The 18,976-nt window shown below is 52.7% G+C and overlaps 4 protein-coding genes across 4 annotated transcripts; 2 read left to right on the top strand and 2 right to left on the bottom strand.

Annotated features, from left to right (window-relative positions):
* Positions 1-280: 280 nt before the first annotated feature.
* On the top strand, positions 281-2,427 carry CTHT_0023710 (uncharacterized protein; the record flags this gene model as incomplete). The annotated part of the gene is made up of 5 exons (XM_006692771.1): positions 281-367; positions 526-671; positions 1,220-1,228; positions 1,404-1,884; positions 1,957-2,427. The coding sequence occupies 5 exons, from the start codon at positions 281-283 to the stop codon at positions 2,425-2,427; spliced, it is 1,194 nt and encodes a 397-aa protein (XP_006692834.1).
* A 392-nt stretch (positions 2,428-2,819) lies between these two features.
* Positions 2,820-4,670, bottom strand: CTHT_0023700 (uncharacterized protein; the record flags this gene model as incomplete). Its single annotated transcript, XM_006692770.1, has 1 exon — positions 2,820-4,670. The coding sequence occupies one exon, from the start codon at positions 4,668-4,670 to the stop codon at positions 2,820-2,822; it is 1,851 nt and encodes a 616-aa protein (XP_006692833.1).
* Positions 4,671-6,082: 1,412 nt separating this feature from the next.
* CTHT_0023690 (putative amino acid transporter protein) lies at positions 6,083-8,642 on the top strand (the record flags this gene model as incomplete). Its single annotated transcript, XM_006692769.1, has 8 exons — positions 6,083-6,261; positions 6,350-7,066; positions 7,125-7,537; positions 7,590-7,725; positions 7,785-7,809; positions 7,866-7,931; positions 7,988-8,406; positions 8,480-8,642. The coding sequence occupies 8 exons, from the start codon at positions 6,083-6,085 to the stop codon at positions 8,640-8,642; spliced, it is 2,118 nt and encodes a 705-aa protein (XP_006692832.1).
* A 2,091-nt stretch (positions 8,643-10,733) lies between these two features.
* On the bottom strand, positions 10,734-12,887 carry CTHT_0023680 (serine/threonine protein kinase-like protein; the record flags this gene model as incomplete). The annotated part of the gene is made up of 1 exon (XM_006692768.1): positions 10,734-12,887. One exon carries the CDS (start codon positions 12,885-12,887, stop codon positions 10,734-10,736), a length of 2,154 nt encoding a protein of 717 aa, XP_006692831.1.
* Positions 12,888-18,976: the final 6,089 nt, after the last annotated feature.

The raw sequence follows: 18,976 nt of genomic DNA, 5'->3' as shown, positions 1-18,976 counted from the left end.
CCCCAAATTGAACAATGAACGGGTGGCTGGTTCCCGTGGGACTTCCTTTTAGTGGTTGGTCCCAAAGAACTGCTGAGTTGGACGTGCAGGTTTAGTTTGACTGCCTGACACCTCACAAGAGGGGGAACACTTTCGTGATTTTGTTTGACTCACTGGTAGCATCTCTTCACTGTTCTAAAGCCAAGTCTGGCGCCAGGCTTCCCCTTTTGTTTGATTTTTGCCCCTTTCGTCTTTAGAAACGGACCCTTAAATCACCGTCCTTGAAACGCCTCCTGCCAAGATGGATGAATACATATTTCGGTCCTACATGGATAACTGTAGTTATGACGAGGAACCAACCAGTTATCTTGAGATACTCACTTACTCGGTAGGCAAGCTCATCCTCTCAGGGCCGAACCTCATGTTTTAAAGTTGAGAGGGAATATAAATGACATAATCGGCCCGGTCAACCACCAGAAGGCGTAGGCGCCTGAAAGAGTATAGTTCAGGCCTCGCTGACGGTGTCTATGGGCGATATCACATTAGGACCCTTTATTCAACACCATCGAAGAGCATCGCTTTAGCTCAGATGAGTTGGAAGATGAGTTTGCCAACTTTCTTCACCGGCGCGGTGCCTTTGCGCCACCTAAATTACCTCCTAATGTCGAGTTCCTCGGCGGCGTGCGCATGATGTGAGTTCAAATAGTCCATTCGTTCCCGATCTCCTCCCTCCTTAACTGGTGGAGAGGGTTTAATCTGTCTTGTTGACGAGCAGTTCATCATCTCCATCACCATGATGGCCCTGGCCACAGTCAACTAGATCTGTAGACTTCAATTTCTGTCATGACTGACGCCGACTGTATGTCAACATATCACTTACTGTGTGCCAGTTTGCAGACAAATGCAGACAAAGCAGACACATTTTCTCCTCGGCACGTTTCCCTGAAACCGGAGGCATATGAAGAGATGCTCAGGACGTGGGCACTTCCCTTAAAAGCTATTGAGTCTACTAGCGCTGTCGGGCCTTTCTTCTGGTCGGTATTGGACCGGGACAGCGATCACCCAGACAAACCCCATCTGCGTATGTGTTGAGCTTCGGATGGTTCAAAGTTTGCCTAGTGGATTTGTCTCTGATTGACCTTAAGTAGAGGTTGTTTTTAGAAAATCTGATGTTAAAAAAAGGGTACGGCTCCCCCGTTTAGAACCCTATTTCGAGTATTTGCTAATCAACCTCCCCTAGGGAAAAACGGTAAGATATCGGTGCTTTATTTTTAAAAGACTCAACCCACTCTGCAGCTCAAGCGCTAATGGGTTGGGCAGCGTGGCTGGGAATTAACCCTCTCACATTCCTTCCAAACGGGTATCACGTCCGGTTATCTCAAGGGCACAGCTTCATCATCGGACATCTTAAGCGAGAGTCTCAGGCACCTCAAGGCCTGTGCCTCATCCTCCCGCCAGATCTTGCATCCGTTATTGTTACCTATCATTATCTTCGGGCGCGAGATCCAAAATAATGATGAGAGGCAGCGCGATGCTCGTGATTGGCTGCGCCAGCTGGAGCACGCTGTTTCTCTGCGCCAGGAAGTCCTCGATGGCGAGTCTCGTTACGTGAAGGAAGGCGAGATCAATCTTGATTTGGTTAACCATGATCTCGTCGAATGCCATTCTCAAGTGTTATGGAAACGTCCGCAGGCATACCAGGAGGTAATCAAGGGAATAAACGCTGCCATGGACAGGTTCTGGTCAGCCGCCAGGGATAATAGGAGGTACTTCGGCGAAGGCAGTGAGATCGAAAAACTGCATCGAAGCTTGCTTTCAAGATTAGATTTCTATAGGGTTAAGCTCACAGGAATCGAACATTATGCCAGGACTACTCTGGAGCGGTTAGAACTCCAACGGGCAGCGGTAAGTCTCAATCATTCTTCATCTATTTACTTTTGGCCACATTCGAGTACTAACCCCGAACCCTGACTGAAGCTTTACAACATCATCGCCCAAAAGGAATCCAAGCTCAATCTCCAGATGGCTGGCGAACAACGCCGACTTGCACACAGGGCGAAAAGAGACAGCACGTCGATGAAGATGCTCTCTTTGATGGGCGCAGTCTTCCTCCCAGCCACCTTCATAGCCTCCATCTTCAGCATGTCTTTCTTCGACTTTATCCCCGACGACCCTGACGCCGCTGTCCCTTCAGTATCACCGTTAATCTGGATCTATTTCGCATTTACGATTCCGGTTACGGCTGTGGCCGTATCCCTGTATTTGTGGTGGGAGCGACGACGCGAAGCCCGGTATGCGGCCGAAGACCGCGATATCGAGGCAGGCATCGAGGAGATGGAGCAGCAGATCATGACAACGATGCGCAAACGCGTCGTGACCAGAGTACGCACGTGGAATGTCGACGCGCATCGAACGGGAACAGGGGCTTCAGCGTCAGGGAAGGAGTGAAGAAGGTTTGGCTCCTCAGTGTTCTTTTGATGACTTTTTTCCTCCTTTGGTTGCTCCACTTCTCGATATTTCCTGACTGTCATTCAGAGGCTCACAATTGTTTTTTTGACGAACCCAGCTGTTCCCGATCACAATTGGATTATCCGAAAAGCACATGTGATTTTAGACATCCTGTTCGATACACCAGCGCTTGACGACAATGTATAAAAGGTCGATTTTGCTATCGTCTATACTTCCCACTGCAAACTTCATATCCCTTGCCACCCAATCCAGCCGTTAAGAGTGGTATCTAGGTATCTATGTCGCTTCATACAAGTAGTATACATATTCCCCGAGATCATAACCAGAGAGTCTTTGTATCGTACAGCATACATAAAACATACCACCAACGCTCAGATGAGCGCCTGACCCATGAACATAGCCTCCTTCACATCGGCGACAACGTCTCTGCGGTCACCATCGCCCACCAGCACAATACCTCTTCCTCTCCTATTCATCCGTCCAGCCCTGCCCAGCCGGTGGATAAAGTCAATCGTAGTATGCGGCACGTCGTACAGGATAACCGTGCGGACGGCAAGTGTATCAATACCCCTTGATGCCAGGTCGGTCGCAACAATAACCCTCACATTGGGTAGGTAGCGCTTCCCAGGGCCAAGCCTAGCCTGGACCGCCGCCTTGCGCTTCTCAGCCTCCTCCTTGGTAATTTGCAATGGCTCGTTGGACCTGAAGTACTCCAGCCATTCACTCTGGCGTTGCTCAGGGGTGTCACGGTGGAGCGCGATGGCCTCAATACCCTTGGATTTAAGATAGTCGGCAACCTCTTGTGTGGTCTCGCGCTCGTTAACAAATACCATGAGACGCTTGACATCAATCAAGCCATCCGACGTTTCGTGTACAGCAGCTTCTTTGCCAATGGTCCAAATGGCATCCGCACAAGCAAGAAGCTTGTTGCCGCGGTACGGATCCTTGGAACAGTCAATGACACCAAGTTGAACACGGCGTGGGATGGCGTGGACGTTTGGAGTGGCGATGCGGTTAATATAAGGGAAGTTCTCGGCAAGGTAATTGTCCAGGCGACGGGGGATGGTAGCGGAGCAGAGGATAAGCTGTCTCAGGGAGGGTATAGAGCGATCGACGATCTCGGAAGTTTCCGGCGAGAAGGAGCGGTCAAACAGGGAGTCAGCTTCGTCGATAATGAGGTGCCTCACGCGAGAGAGAATGTTCGGATCCCGCTTAGCTAAAGAAGCCAGCAGATGTGGGGTGGAAACAAGCATGTCGATGCCGCCATGACTGTAGACATTGCGCTGGATCTTTTGAACGCTGTACTTGGCCGACAGACCGCGCACTTTCAGTTTGACCACATGTGACATAGACTTGGCGACAGCCAGAACTTGATCAACAAGCTCAGCGGTGGGTACCAAAACAATGGCACGGGGACGGGCCGTATACGGATGAGGTTCAAAATCATCAATCCACTCGGACACAGGCTCGCCTTCACGACGCTGCTTTTCTGCCTCTAGGCGCTCGTTGTACGCAGCAACTGCTTCATCTTTGGTCTCCTCAACCTTGAGGTGATGTATGGTTGGGGCCAAATACGCCAGCGTCTTGCCAGAACCGGTCTCAGCAGCAAGCAGATATTCATCCCTCTGCTTTGTTGGCTTCTTGGCACGAGCTATGGCATGCGCACGCGAGAGTGGCTGACCGAGTAAGGCAGGGATGGCGAGTTTCTGGACAGGAGTCGGTTTAATGTCCTCCAAACCCTTCAGAACTTCGTTGAAAATGGCCTCCTTGACAACAGGAAGTAGCTGAAACTGGTCGAAAGACACGATATCGGAGATACGAGCCTTAACCAGCATGCGCTCGCGATATGGAATGCTGATAAGAGCGCGCTGCATCTTGAGAGCCTTAAAGCGGTCCTCAATCGCGTTCTTGTCCTGTTCTTCTTTGTCTTTGGCATTGCGGCCGCGGACAGAAGGTCTCGGGGGTTCTCGTCTGCGGCGAGGATCGATGTTTGCGACTGTCCTGTTCGTATTGCCCCATGGGCCCTCGGGCCTGTCTCTATCCTGGGATCTTGATCGTGGGCCGGTAGCGACGGTATTTGAGAGAACCATGCGCGATGGCCGCTCGCGGGTTGCGAAGGATCTGCGAGTGATCCATGGTTGTGCAGACTCGAGGACGGCCTTCCTGGACACGGCCGCCGAGCGGCAGATCAGGCAAACCGAGTCCCTGGCTGTCCGCCACATGATGTAGGTGTATGTGCTGACGGGGCTGTTGAACGTCGGACGCTTGTTGTAACCAGCCTCTCATCGAAATTTCATCCCAGCATGTGCTTGGAACCCATTCTGCCGTAATTCACCGCCTTTGCCCCTGTCACTAATAGGCAGCCGGTCGGGCCCTACCCCACACAAGGCTGGCTTGGCATACAGTTCGCTTATTGTTTAGCACTGTGCAACACCCTGTCTGCATCGGGAAGGCGGTGAGAGATGCTGTTACTTACGCATGTGAGCAGTGGTAGCGGGGCCGAGTGTTCTCTTTCTGCATCTTTCCATCGTGCTTCCCAGAAGTTTCGAGTGAAGCCATCCCGCTCAGACTGAGGGATCTTGATGTAATGGAATTAGCCTGAAGCCAGAAATGGCGAAAACAGGCCATTGCAGTCTCCGGGATATCGGTTTGCATCAAGGAACAGCGCGAACCTATGACTTGATGCCAACCTCATGAGAATCTCCCATTGGCCAATCGGGAAGGCTGATGCAACCGATAGTGGGCCGCGTCTGCAGGCCGCGATGGCGTGCTGCCAATGCTGCCCGTCCGATAAGCACGCTGTTATCAATTACCTGCTGCAATGCTTAGAACACCACGATAGCGTCAGAGATACGCTGGTGCGTACTTCGGCATCAATCTAATTGAACACGGGGACTAGTGTAGTAAGAGCCTGGAGATCTGCCAGTAATGCAATCTGCGCTGCGTCCTTAGCTACGGGCAGACTCCACAGGGTGTCCGCCTGTGCCGTGCAAAGACAGGACACGGATAACGATGAGTGTCCCGTCAGCGTCGGACTTCGTCAGACCATAACGCTGAGGGTGACACCGAGGCCTCATTCCCAACAGCCCAGATACTTCGCCGACCCCATGATCTGTGTTCTTATCTCGATCGCTATCGACAGTTGCCCCCGGGCCGGCTCCTTCGGGTAGTCCACGGCAGGGGATGGTCAGAGGATATCTGTATCTGTACGAAGCATGCATCTCATAAATAACCCGTAGGGGAGGTTAAATCTGGCTTCGGAGCACAGTTGCATCGCAGATGTGCGCCTCGCCAGAGTCGCCACCTCCACCGGTCTCCCCACTCGTCGCCACCTCCAGACAGGTCTTTCATCCCTGCATCGCGACCATGTCGGCGGGACGAGGCGGGCCTGTCTGTGCCCCGCGAAGCTTCTTGAATGTGGAACGCGGCTCATGTTGTGTGCTGCTTGTTTTTCTTGCCCCATCATCCGACGTGCCTACAGGCTCTGTCTTCACCGTTATTGTCCCAGTCTCGTATTGCTGGTCAGTCGTTCTGTCGCCCTCGAGACTGTCCAAACCCGGTGCCAGGTGTTCTATAGAGCTTGTCCTACCTTGTCCAAGGTGCTGCTCTCTACCGTAGTATCGTCGGCTGCCAAATGACAACAAGAAACAACCCAACCACCTGGGACCAGTATGAGCGGGGAGGATTCTCCAGGACTGGCAGCACCACGTCCCTGAATAGGAGCGGCCAGTTCGAGACTGAATCCCTCCTCGGTCGCAGTGTTGACTCCCGTCATGGAGATGACGAATGGGTTCAGGCTCTTAGACAACGGAGGTAAAGTCTCTTCAGTGGTTCAATGCCAGCCTTGCGAAGCCCCTTATTCGCCGTCCCAGCCTTCACATAGGCCACTGACCTCCTTTAGATCCTCCTTCACAAGCCGTCTCGCCGGCCTTACCGAGATCGGAGGAGTGAACAGCATACGCAACTTCACCCGCAGCTGGCAGCGTGCAGCTGGCTTCACTGAGGTCATCCCTCAGCGACCGTCCTTCATCTTTGCCGCAGACCAAGCACCTATCGTCCCCCTTCCCTCCGGAGATGGTGTAGAACCCGATGTTGAGGCAACATTATCTCCTGTTCGAACCGTCTCATCCTCCCCTAGGGGTTCTCCTTCCCTGATCCGCCAGCAACTCGAGGCCGCTGTTGGTCAGCAACCGCAGCAACCTTCTCCTAGAGCACTAAGCCCAGAGCCAACTAGCTATCCTTTGTACCGAACATCGAGCCACGAAAACTATAAGGCTCTCCTTGAAAGCGACCTCACCCCGGCCTTCCGTGTCGGCAGCCACACAAGTCGTGCCTCAGACTTGGGCTCTATCTTCGCTATCCCTCCACATCTCGCGACGCCGTCAATAGTAGGCAGTTATGGCTCTGCTATTGACTACGGGACCATCCGGTCCAATATCAGCCGTCCATCCATGGCAGAGGCCGCTGCTATCTGGCACCAGCAGCAAGAGGTTGCTGGAGCACCAGCTGACAGCGAGCTACCGCCAATTTTGGTCAAGGAGGTGGAGCAGGATGGAAAGATTGTGTTAACTGTCGAGGGACAGAGTACTTTGCCTCAGACAGTGTTCAATTCTACAAAGTATGCCCCCTCTTCATGCTTTGGCCATGGATGTAGCTTGCTGACAACACTCATCTAGTGTCTTGATCGGTGTCGGCCTCCTGAGTCTTCCCATGGGCATAAAGTACGCTGGCTGGCTGTGCGGCATGATTTCGCTTTTCCTCTGTGCTGCTGTGACGGCTTGGACGGCCAAGATCCTGGCTCGATGCATGGATCTGGACCCCAGCCTAATTACCTTCTCCGACATTGCATTCATCTCGTTCGGCCGTAAAGCCAGGATGGCCACCAGCATCCTCTTTACACTGGAACTTGTAGCTGCCTGCGTTGCCTTGATGGTGCTTTTCGCTGATTCACTAGCTCTTCTGTTTCCTGGTGTTCTATCCGTCACGGGTTGGAAGATCGTGTGTGCCCTGATATTGATGCCCTTGAATTTCTTGCCTTTGAGGCTCCTGAGCTTCACGAGTGTTATTGGCATTTTCTCATGCCTTACAAGTAGGTGTCTTGATGGAGCATATCAGCAGAACAACTCTAACCTATTTTCTAGTTGTTTTGTGTCTAATCCTCGATGGCTTCATCAAACCCACCTCACCCGGTTCCTTGCTTGAGCCGGCGAAGACTTATCTCTTCCCTTCAAACTGGCTGACCCTGCCACTCTCCTTCGGGCTGCTCATGTCGCCTTGGTTCGTATTGAAACCCCCCTAAGCTTCATACTCGGCCAGTCTGCTAACCTGACTTACAGGGGTGGACACAGTGTTTTCCCTAATGTAAGGTTTTTCGGGAGATTACCCCTCTGGCAGATACTCGGCTGACCCTCTGTTAGATCTACCGGGACATGCGTCACCCTTATCGCTACAATCAAGCTCTCAAAATCACATTCTCTTTCACTGTGAGTATGTAATCCCATTTTTAAGACAAAATATTCCCTGACAGCCCATTTCACAGTACCTCCTTGACACTACGACAGCAGTCGCAGGATTGCTTATGTTCGGTGACGAAGTCCGCGACGAGATCACTTCGAACATCCTGGTTGAATCCTCCTACCCGCGAGCTCTAACAGCTCTCATGTGTCTCTGCATTAGCATTATTCCCCTGACCAAGATCCCCCTCAATGCCCGCCCGATTGTGTCGACCGTTGAGGTGCTGTCTGGCCTGCAGCAGCAACTCGTAGACCATCACGGAATGGGTCACGGTACCGGTGATGATTCTGGTGGTGGCAGCAGCGTGACTGCGGCAGCTTTTTGGAGGGTAGTTATCCGTCTTGCGGTGGTGCTAACGTTCCTGGTGATCTCGATCCTCTTTCCCGCGTTCGACAGCATCATGGCGTTCATGGGGAGTGCACTGTGCTTTACCATTTGCGTCAGGTAGGCTAATCACCCCACCCCTTCTGCTTCCCACACCCCAGTAAGCTCTATCGAACGTTTCTAACACCGTTAGTCTGCCCCTCGCCTTTTACCTCAAGCTTTTCGGCCACGAGCTCTCCGTTAGAGAACGGATATTCGCCACCACCGTCATGATCATATCCATTGTACTCTCCATCATCGGCACAGTCTGGGCCTTCCTCCCAAAGAGCCTGATTGGAGCCGAAACAGAGTTGTGACTTCACAAATACCCACGTGTCTCTTTTATGTATGATGTTTTGGGCTTGGCTGAAGGCACAGCAACTGGGTTCGACGAAACTCTGCGTCGGCATCACGCATAATTTTGAAGACAAACGTGTTAACAGTGCAATGATTGGATAGTTGTCTTTGTAAACTATGAGTTTCTTGTTCTTGGCTCATTTGCCACAAGTCGCGTATCTTTTTCAGGTTGACATAAGGTTGGTTATACATATCGCTTTTTCCTACAGAAACGCAGCACAGTTCATTGTAAGAGACATGCATACGTCAGCGTTACAGCACACTCGATGAGGGTTGGTTTGCCTAATCTCGTGGAATTTATATAAAATGATAGCATGTCTTCTTTACAGGGAATGAGAGTTGAAGTAGATAAGTGTTTGCTATCTGATAGTTGGAATCTGCATCTGATATGTGATGGTGTTTCATACCAGATACACATCTACCCGTAGAATCCCTAAAAACAGAGAGCGCCCGTCACCTTCCACACGATTTTCCACGAATTCATGAATAGCCCTGCCCTAACCTGTCAAGGAAATAGCCTTGTTTACGAGGCATACTGCAGCCCCCGACTGATGTGTCGAGAGCGGATAGGAGGGAGAGAACGCACCCTGCATTCTTGAGGCGAGACACATCATTCAAACAAACGCCATATTGGCGATTATTAGGCTGACGACATGTTTCAAATGACAAGATGATTTATCTAAAATAGTACATGAAAAGCATCCAGGTCACATAGCTGCAGCAGCTTGGAGGAAGGCTCAGTGAGCGTTCTATTCATCGATTGCCACAACTGTACATCAAACATGAATGACAACCCATGAAAAACATATTGACGGCTTCCCGCTTGTGCTTTCCGATGCACAGAATTAGAATGCTGATCTTTCGGGATCCTTCAACAAATAGAGTTTGCCATGGGAGATGAGTCAACACTTAATGGAAGAAGGGCTCAAGGCAAGGAAGCCGGGGTAAGGGGGGAATGGGCTTCTTACTCGAGGGCTATGGGTTAATGTGTTATGGCTGCGATGGGGAAGAATCATTGTGTTGTGAACCCTATGACCAGAGATACACCCAGGTATACCAAACTGAATTGTCATGAGGGATGTGAGGATAAACTTGTTGATCCATGAAACACGTAAACCACTCATGTTATTCCTTGTCAGTCATCAAAAGGTAACCATAAAATACAGCCCCGAATCCAACAAGCCCATGATATACGTCACTACAAGCACCAAAGGAGCCACATAATTGCTTCTCGAGTGGGTAACTTCTGGTATTCATGTATCTACTTCCACCGAGAATAAACCTGATACATAAAAACCAAGTTGAAAGCTTGAGCGCTTTCACCATCAACGCACTCCCCATTCTCATTTCACCTAAACCCCTGGATTCCCTGTGACGTCGACTGTTCAGTCTAAGAATAAATAAGATTCATAAGTTTGAACGAGCCTTGCCAGAGCCCCGTGACAGTTGCTTGCAGCCGCTTGCTTGTGCTTGCCTCGTCCCAGCCCATCAGTAAAAATTGTGGGTGGGACTGTAAATGAAAGATAAAAAAGAGTAAGTAGAGATAAGGCTCCAGTAATGTGTGATGAGAGATTCCAATCCAATTGCGCCAAAGTGCCCAGAAACGCCCTGCAACCAAGAAAACCGCCCCTTGCCCGTATGTGTGTTGTTTGCTCATTTCATTTAAAACCATGCTATGCTTATAACAAAAGAGAAGAAAAGAAACAAAGAGAGAGACAGCCTCCAAGAGTGTTTGATATGTTCCAGCCTTATCGCCAGTGACAACCAAAAACTTACGACCAAAACTGGGCTGCAAGGCAGACCGTATGATTGAAGAGACAAGAAAGCGAAGCGGCAAGCGGTAAAGGGAATAGCAAGAGTCAGTGCATCAGGGAAAGCTTTGGAGGTTTGAGAAGAGAAAACAAAACGAAGTTGTGCCCAGCCGACGCAAGAGCTTGCGTGGATATGAGGGGAAAGGGCTTAAGGATAATGAGGTCGAAGAGGGGAGGTTGGGTGAAGAGCTAGCCCAACTACAGCTGGTAAACTGGGACAAGGCCCGAAAGTCAACTCCATTAGGAGCGGGCCGTCGGCCAGTTACCAACCCACTCGAGGCACCCAAGGGGATTCCGTTTCTCCTTGCTGCGCCAGTCAAACTTCCAAATCCAGTCTCGATTGTTGGGAGAGGAGGTGTGGGTAGCAGCGTTGCGGCCCTTCGTCCAAGGGCACTCCTTGGGACGGTCGCCACCGCGGTTGCTGCGCCTACCCTGCCCTTGATGGTGGTGCTGAGAACCATGATGATGATAAAAATGATGCTGATTTTGAGGAGATTTGCCACCAGAAACGTAAAAGGAGTCGTGATGAGAAGATTCATTATACACGTCAAACACACCGTGTCCCTTAGGCGGGGAACTAGCTGGGAAACCTGTCCCAACTTGGCGCCCAGTTCGGAGAGGGACGTCGGGGACCTTGACAGAAGAGCTGCCAGCGGCATAGGCGCGCCGGCGTTCGCCCAAAAGCGCCCACTTGTCGATGTCACTTCGCTTCGACGGCGGTACATGGTGCCGGGTCGGGATTGGTTGAGGCTCCGGGACCGGCTGAGGCTGAGTAAGCTTTTGGGGTTCCTCCTTGGGGGCCGGAGGAGCCTCATAGAAGAACAGGCCGTCTGTGTCGGGATCTTCGCCAACACTGTTGTTGTAGGCGTCCGCCGAAGCGGCCTTGTTCTCGTCCTTGACCAAGCTGGCCGTCTTAGTGACCGGCGACATGCCCTGGCGAGGGGTGTCGTCGTTTTCCACGGATGGGGACGGAGAAGCTGTACTCTCGTGACTCCAGGTCCTCGAGTTCATCTCTTCTTTTAGGATCTGTAATTGCTGCTTGCGTTCCTCCTCCTCTTCAAACTCCTCATCCCACAAGTCGCTCCAGCTCTTGGAAACAGCATCCTTGCGTCCGAAGACCCAGGAAATGGCTGGTTCGCGGTTCTTGGACATGTCGATGGGGAGGGAGGCAGCCACTGGAGCGACCTTGGCAGCGGCCTTCGCCGGCAGCTTTGGCTCGAAGCTCAGAGGGGTACCAGTGAAGGACACACCAAGGTTCGACTCCATGTACGACGACATCGGTGTATGAGTTGTGGCCGACATCCAGTCGGTAGTGGTCTTGCCGGACTGCGAGAAAAGATCTTCCTCGTACATGTCGTCCGGAACGTTGTCGAGCTGGCGAATGGGCTTCGGAGGTGTTGTCTGCAGGGCCTTTGTCCAGGGGAAGGCGCCATTATCAACCTGGGGGCTCTGGATAGACGGGGTGCGAAGGGGCTCGCGATTGGAGGTCGCGACAACCGGGCGATCAGCCGTGCAGAAGTCGTCGAGAGCTTCATCAAGGGTAGTGAAGCTGACAACACGGAGCAGGGCCTCGCGGACTCCGGCAAGTGATCGCTTGCTTGGATCCAGGTTCATGCACTGCACGATGACCTCGAAGGTGTCCTGTGACATGGAAGGGAACACGTCGAACAGGGACTGCTTGTCACGCGAGAAATCCAGAAAGAGCGGATCCTGCTCCGTTGGGGTGGTGAAAGGATTGCGCGAGAAGAGGATATTGAGAAGGCAGATGCCAATGGCCCAGATGTCGGCCTGAGCGGGCGAATATCCAGCGCCGGCTGAGTCATACTGCTCCGGGGACATGTACCTGTCACTCCCCACCATAGACTCATATGACCACTTGTCGGTTGTCGCAAGCCCGAAGTCACCCAGCTTCATTGACCCGGTCTGGGTCAGGAAGATGTTCTCAGGCTTGATATCCCGGTGGTAGACGCCCTTGGAGTGCATGTACTCGACAGCGTCCACCAGCTCCAGCATAAAGCGCCTGACATGCTCCGTCTCCAGTGGGCCGTAGTCGTTCCGGATCGCCTCATACAGGTCACCGCGAGCGCAGTACTCGAGTACGAGGTAGATGTGGGCATCGGTCTCGAACGAGTCCAGCAGATTGACGATGTTGGGGTGGGAGCCTAGTCTGCTGTGGAGGACGAGCTCCTCTGACTGATCGTCAACAGCGTACTCTGCATTGGGATCGTTGACGGCGCTCTTCTTGGTCAGACACTTTACAGCGACGATCTGGTCAGTCTTGAGGTCTTTGGCCTTGAAGACCATGCCGAAAGACCCGTGGTTGAGCGGAGAGATGGTCTGATAACGACCGCCGATGATAACGCCATCGTGGAAGCTGTCGCGAAGGCATGCCATGGTTGGCGAAAGGTGGTAGTTATTAGGTCTAAGTCGCGGTTGTGTAACAGACTCGATCGTAAAAGAAGATACCCTGTATTCCAGCAGATGTGTGCCGAATGCCTGTGACTGGTACTGAGGTTTGCACTTTGTACAACGATGGGAAGGAGCAGAGACCGAGCTGGCGACGGGATCGACGAACCAAGTCGTTCGAGGTGAGATGAAAACACAACAAAAGGGAACCGCGAGGGCAGAGAGATGATGTACAAGAGGCAAGCGGTAATGGAGAAAAGAGAAAAAAAAAGAAACAGCTCCTAGTTTGTTACAATCTGAGGCTCATGGGTATTTGGATGACTCAAACAAAGATAAAGGGTCGTAGTTGAGAAGAGTCGTCACACACCAGGACTGGCGGTGGTGCCGAGGGAAGAAACAAAGACACAATCGTTATAAGAACATCGATGGCGACAATCTGAGGTGCAGGTGCGGATGTCCAGGTTGGTGAGGAAAGAGGTGATGGTCGAGGAGAAGATGAGAATTGATTTGCGTACAAAGGCGGATGGGGGTTAACGGCGTGTCTGCCGTGAGCGTTGCCAAGGACCGGGTGTTGATGGAGGCTTGAGCGATCAACACAATGTGACGTTGTCGATGTTGGTTTGATCAGGTCGCCGACCAATGCCGAGACGCTTGAGGCCTGTCGCTGAACTGGATTGGCGATGGACAATGAACACAAGGCAGGCAAGGCAGAACCAGCTGTGCTCGTCGGGTACGGTACAGTGACTGGCGCCGTCAAAGGGACGGGAGGGGGAAGAACTGGAAAGTAGACGAGAAGAGTTGTGAGACCAGAACACCAGGTGGCAGGGGATAAGTGCAGCTATTGGAACACCTGGTGGGACGTCGTTGAAAACATGCGGGAGCCAAGGGCTTTTGGGGAAACAGGTCGATGATATGAATGACTCTTCGGGCCCTTGTCGGAGGACGGGGCGTGTGATTCACAGCTGGTGGAGTGTGTTCGAAGGCTGCCTTCGGGCACTTGTGGGACAACCGGGTCCGGGGAATTGACAGTGCCACGGAGCTGATGATAGATGGCCAGCCAGATAGCTCCCGTAGATAGGTAGCCAGATAGGACAGCGAGTCAGAAACGATGACTCGAGCTCGGGAATGACTGGCTAGGTCGGCCGGGTTGACTCGGAGCACGCGGGTCGCTTCGTTCAATGCTCGCTCGATGCTCAATGCCAGGTTGGGGGCCCAAGTCGAAATGCGGGAGGACGTCTGAGCTGCTGAGGTACGCTGCACGCTAGGATCTGCTGTGGGCAGGAACTGGAAAGCGGCGCAGAATTACAGGATCACGGGATCGAGAGCTCAAGATCTCGTTACGATTGATTTGTTGGGGCCGTGGGCGGTCGCTTGTCGCTGATCTGTTGTCGGACTAGAGCTTATCGCTGGGTGGCGAGCTCGGCAACTCAGGGATCGGGGATGACTGGTGAAATTCGCAGCGCTGTTGCTGTCGCTGTTCGCCTGGGACGGCGCAGATGGGATTCAAAATAACAGAACTGAAGGACGGCAGGAACAACGACGGCAAAGGCGTGCAGAATTATACGACTTGGAGTGGCAGAGACGTGACGTATGGGCGAAGAGGCGGTGGGAAGGGAAAGAGGGGGGAAAGGGAAGGTTAGGTGATGGTGGAAGGAGGAATGACAGAAGGGAACGGGTGACTCGATGAGGGGGGCAACGCTGATAGAAGATGCACGCAGCAAGTGGAAGGGGCCAGAAACGGCTGGGTGGCCAGTGGCAGCGAGCGACAGGCAGACGGCCAGCCAGCTGTCCCGTCCTGCATACGGGGGGGGGGTGTAGTCATCAACCACGCCCTCCTGAGTCCTCATCCACCCCAGGCCATCCACCAGACTCACGCCCAGAAAACGGAACGGGAAAAGTGGGCCACCAGTGGACGACGCGCGCGTGGGCTGAGCGCCCTCCCATGAGTCTCATCGATCAAAGAGGAATGGCCTGGGCCCATCCCAAGGTCCGCGTGCCTGCCACAGACGTGAGACATGGGTGGATGACCAATGGCGTGTTTGTCGCCGAGTCGCGAGTTTTGTCAGCGCGGGCTCGATGGACACTGGGCTATCCGCTGTGTTTTTGTCCTGCGGTCACTGTGTCCGCTGCACCTTGCCGCACAGTGCCCGGCCCTGCTCTACCGTTAGTGAATGTTGGTTGCATTGCACTCACATCAGCGAAATGACGAATGGCGTCCGCCCCAGGCTGCCACGCAGAGCACACTGCCCCACTTAAATACCCAGAGAAGAAACGGTTTTAACCGGATACAGCTAGTTCGTTACCAAATCAGGATTAGACTGCTTTGCATCTTCATCTCGGAAACCTGGATGAACGAATCTTTGGGTGCATAGCGTGAACGCAGGACCCTGGGCTATGACAGAGTTTCAAGAATGCTACCTATGGAGGTTCATTGTTAAGCAGCTACACCGTCCGGCAGTCGCCCTCCCGTACCTTTTCGCATCGCTTGACAGCGCACATGACTTGTCACTTAGGTACCGGCGCATCTAGCTGGCATCGCGTTCCCGCCTCGAGGTGTTGTGCGCTTGCTGGTAATGACTGCGGCGATAGGCCAGCACGATCGCGAAAAGCACCATCGTGAGGCCACGTTCCCAGCGCTGGCAAGCGATCGGGAACCCCACTTTCATGCGGCCTAGCCGAGCCAAGCCTCTCGTCCCTTTCGCTCTGTTCCGTAGTATCCCAAACGGCTCCACGATAGGAAGAACTGGCAAGATTGGCAATTGTCCCAGTTATGAATCCATCAAAGGCCCTCCGAATCCCGGCTCCGCGTTTCCTGCTCGCAACAACCCTCGAATTGAGCAGTGTCCACCTCTTCGAGATGGTCATCATGCTGTGTTATTGCGTATGGATGGCGAACTGCAACAGGGACGTCCTCGAACTGCTTCAAGCGCCTGCCCGAAGAGCCGGCACCTCTCCCACCAGCGTCCAACGCTATCCATCCAACCAATCAATACTGTTGGCCTGAGGCACCGAAGACAGCTTGCAGTCGTTGCTTTATTCTTGTGCTCCTAGCAGCTTCCAATTATGTTTCACTCGACTTGACCACTCTGGTCGCCCACAATGACGCCTAGTTGCGGGTGATTGGTTAGGATGGCCTTGCTGGATGCACTCCTGTCTTCCTGCATCTGGCTAGCCAGTTGTGTCCCTCTTTCCGCCTGCAGTGAGGCGCAGAGCCAATGGCACTCAGCAATTGCAGAGTTGTAGTACCTACCTAACTATGGTAACTGAGAGGGAAACCTGTATTGCTCGTTGCTATATCTGTAGACGGAATGTTTGAAGTGTCGTCGACCATGAAGGAAGCGTATAATACGGCGCAACAAACAGTCCAACTTTGATGATCTGTTTCCCCGTGTACATACGGTCTAAGAGGGTTGTGTGCATATCCTATCACCAGCCAGACGGTGAAACCAGATGCTTCCGTTTCGCGATAACAACGGCCAAGGAGCGAAATGTAACAGCTGATTTCTGCTTTAAGATAGCCAGACTCCACAGTCTTGACCCCACATTTTGGCGATCACTTGACTGGATCATCATAACGTGCTAGAAACGCAGTGTTTGAGGTCCCCCATCGATGAGACATGCATCAAGTTTTGTAATCGCCCTGACAGGTAAAGATCTCGAACAAGATTCTGGATGAAGGAGACAGAAACCCGACGCTGTATGCTACAAATTACCTACCTCGAGACCTGGCATTCCTTGCGACTCCGAAGCATTGACGCTCCGATGTGGCCGATGTCTCCGGGAAGAGCCTGGTTGTCGAACGACGAGCGAGCCACACGGTGAGACTGTTGATAGTGATGCAAGTGCCGAAGACGGGATAGCTGGCGCAACCAAGAGCCTGCCGGCGCCGATTCCCCGGTGCTCCGACGGTCCAGTGCTCCAGCGCTCCTCGTTTGTGCTCGGTGATCATGGGAGGTATTGAACTCCAGAATTCGACCCATAAAGTCCCAGCACAAATCGGGGTCAGGCTTGGATTGCTTTCTTGCGGTTGTGGGTATGCTCTAACGTCGTGTGACCCAGCGGTAAAGGTGCTCCTCTTCATTGATCAGTAATGATCGCTGCCAAGGTGCAAGCAGAGGTGGCTGTCCGCCCTGGCCTGGACCACAGCCCCTCCCCTCCAGGCCTTCTTCCTCAGGCCACTCTCCCTGCGAGATGCTTCGCTTGTTTCGCTTGGAGTTGTTGAAACTACCTGCAGTGGGCTTCATGATGCCGTTGTCACTAACGCTCAAGGATGGGAGCGGGAGAGCACTTGGTAGTCACACATCACTGATGACAATCGCACAAAGGCGCAATTGGCCAATTGTTGTGGAAATCATCCTGGTGTAAGCTGCCGCCCGGCAAGTAAGCGAACAGCATACACCAAAGAGTTTGTCGGTGTCATGGTACTTTGGATTGTCATTTATAAAGGTCCTCTTGTCTAGCCTGGGCTTGTTTAACTCACCATAGAGCAGAAATATACAAGTATGAATTAAGTACTGTGTAAGTGATATGGGAGACATTCGTTGAGGTATGCTCCTTACCTCGTCGCCTACCCAGTGGTATCTTGCTATAATCAAGCCAAAGACTGTTGGATGCGGCACACCATGCACGTCCCCGTTGACATCCATCTTCCTGATCGATTCGCGCTGCTGGGCAGGCTTGGACTCCAAATGTCCCGAACCGGCCTCCTGGCGTCAAGGGACAAATTACAAGGTGGGCGGCACAGCATATAACTTGGTATTGATCAGGCAGATCTATAAGGCTGCGTGGGATCTTGATCAAGAACCAGATATCTGAAACGTTACGTGCCGGTGGATGACCAGATGGACCTTTACCTAAGGCAAGAAGGCCGTCCGCTGCATTGTTTTATCGCAGATACGACCCTACGATAGAGGCCGGGAATCGGCGCATTGGACGGTGCCGATACTCGCAACCGGAGGATTCTGAGCCCGTTATTTCAATTGCCCCTTATCTTCGTAGGGTCCCGTTCAGACTTATCCAACGTTGCATAGACTGAAATGCGTTGGAGTCTTGATCGCTTACAATATGACGCTATGAGAATCGCGACTGACGGCGGGGTCCTGGTGATCTGTGCGCTTTTCCGTCTTGATGGACCACAGACATAACACGGTAAGCTCGTGGTTACCGGGCGATGAGGGCGGGGTTGCTCGTGATACTGGAATGATGACGGCTCGCTGCCGTAGTCGGCAGTGTTTTGGTGTGTAAACCAGCCCAATCACGTCGCCGTTGCCATGACAAGTCGGTGAGACATGCAGTTGGAGGGCCGGCTCAAGCTGTAGATGGGTAGGACTGGAAAGGATGCTCTGTGTTGTTGTGAGAGTGAGTAGGTGATGCGCATGAACCGATGTGGTCCCATAGCATTTTTGCCGCTGCACCAAGAGCAAAGCACAAACGTGGTGCAGCGACGCCGGCGACGTCTCTTGACCAGTGAGGGAATGATGTGCCCCAAACTCCAGGTTACGTAGCTATGCGGGACCCGTCTGCTGTCTGGCAAGTTGATAGGCGACAGGTGGACTGCTCTGCAGCAGTTTCATGTGCGTGCAATGGGACGGTTGTTGCAGCTAGCGTCAGCTGCAGGACATCCAGAGCCTGAGACTTTAGACAAGGGACAATTGGGCAATGATGAAAGGAGAAGAGAAGAATAAGGTTTCATTGTTCTTGACCGCCTTTCTGACCCCCAACTTTTCGAGCACTGTGAGAGAGGGTTCGGGTTCGCTGCGAGCTTCCGCGGACGCTTACAACCCCAACCCAGACGCGGCAGTTGCAACGCCGGCCCCGCAAACCCTTAAGGGCTTTCGCATGAACTCGCAGGAACACCCAATATTTGGAACTTCACTTGGAAGCTTGTCGATGCATGCGTCCGGCTGAGGTTTTCAACACCGACAAAAGAGACGAAAAATTTTTTTCCTTTCAGCCTTGGATCCAGCTCCCGCCCCCACACTACCGTTGCCGGCGTCCTTCCTCCGGTCCGTTAACCCCCGAAGCCCCGGTCTAAGCTCCAGTCCGAGCCCATATCACTTTGCCCAAAAGCCGGCCCC

The sequence above is a fragment of the Thermochaetoides thermophila genome (assembly GCF_000221225.1).
Source record: "Thermochaetoides thermophila DSM 1495 unplaced genomic scaffold scf7180000011816, whole genome shotgun sequence".
Taxonomy (NCBI): Eukaryota; Fungi; Ascomycota; class Sordariomycetes; order Sordariales; family Chaetomiaceae; genus Thermochaetoides; species Thermochaetoides thermophila.
This window is presented reverse-complemented; position numbering and strand designations above follow the sequence as displayed.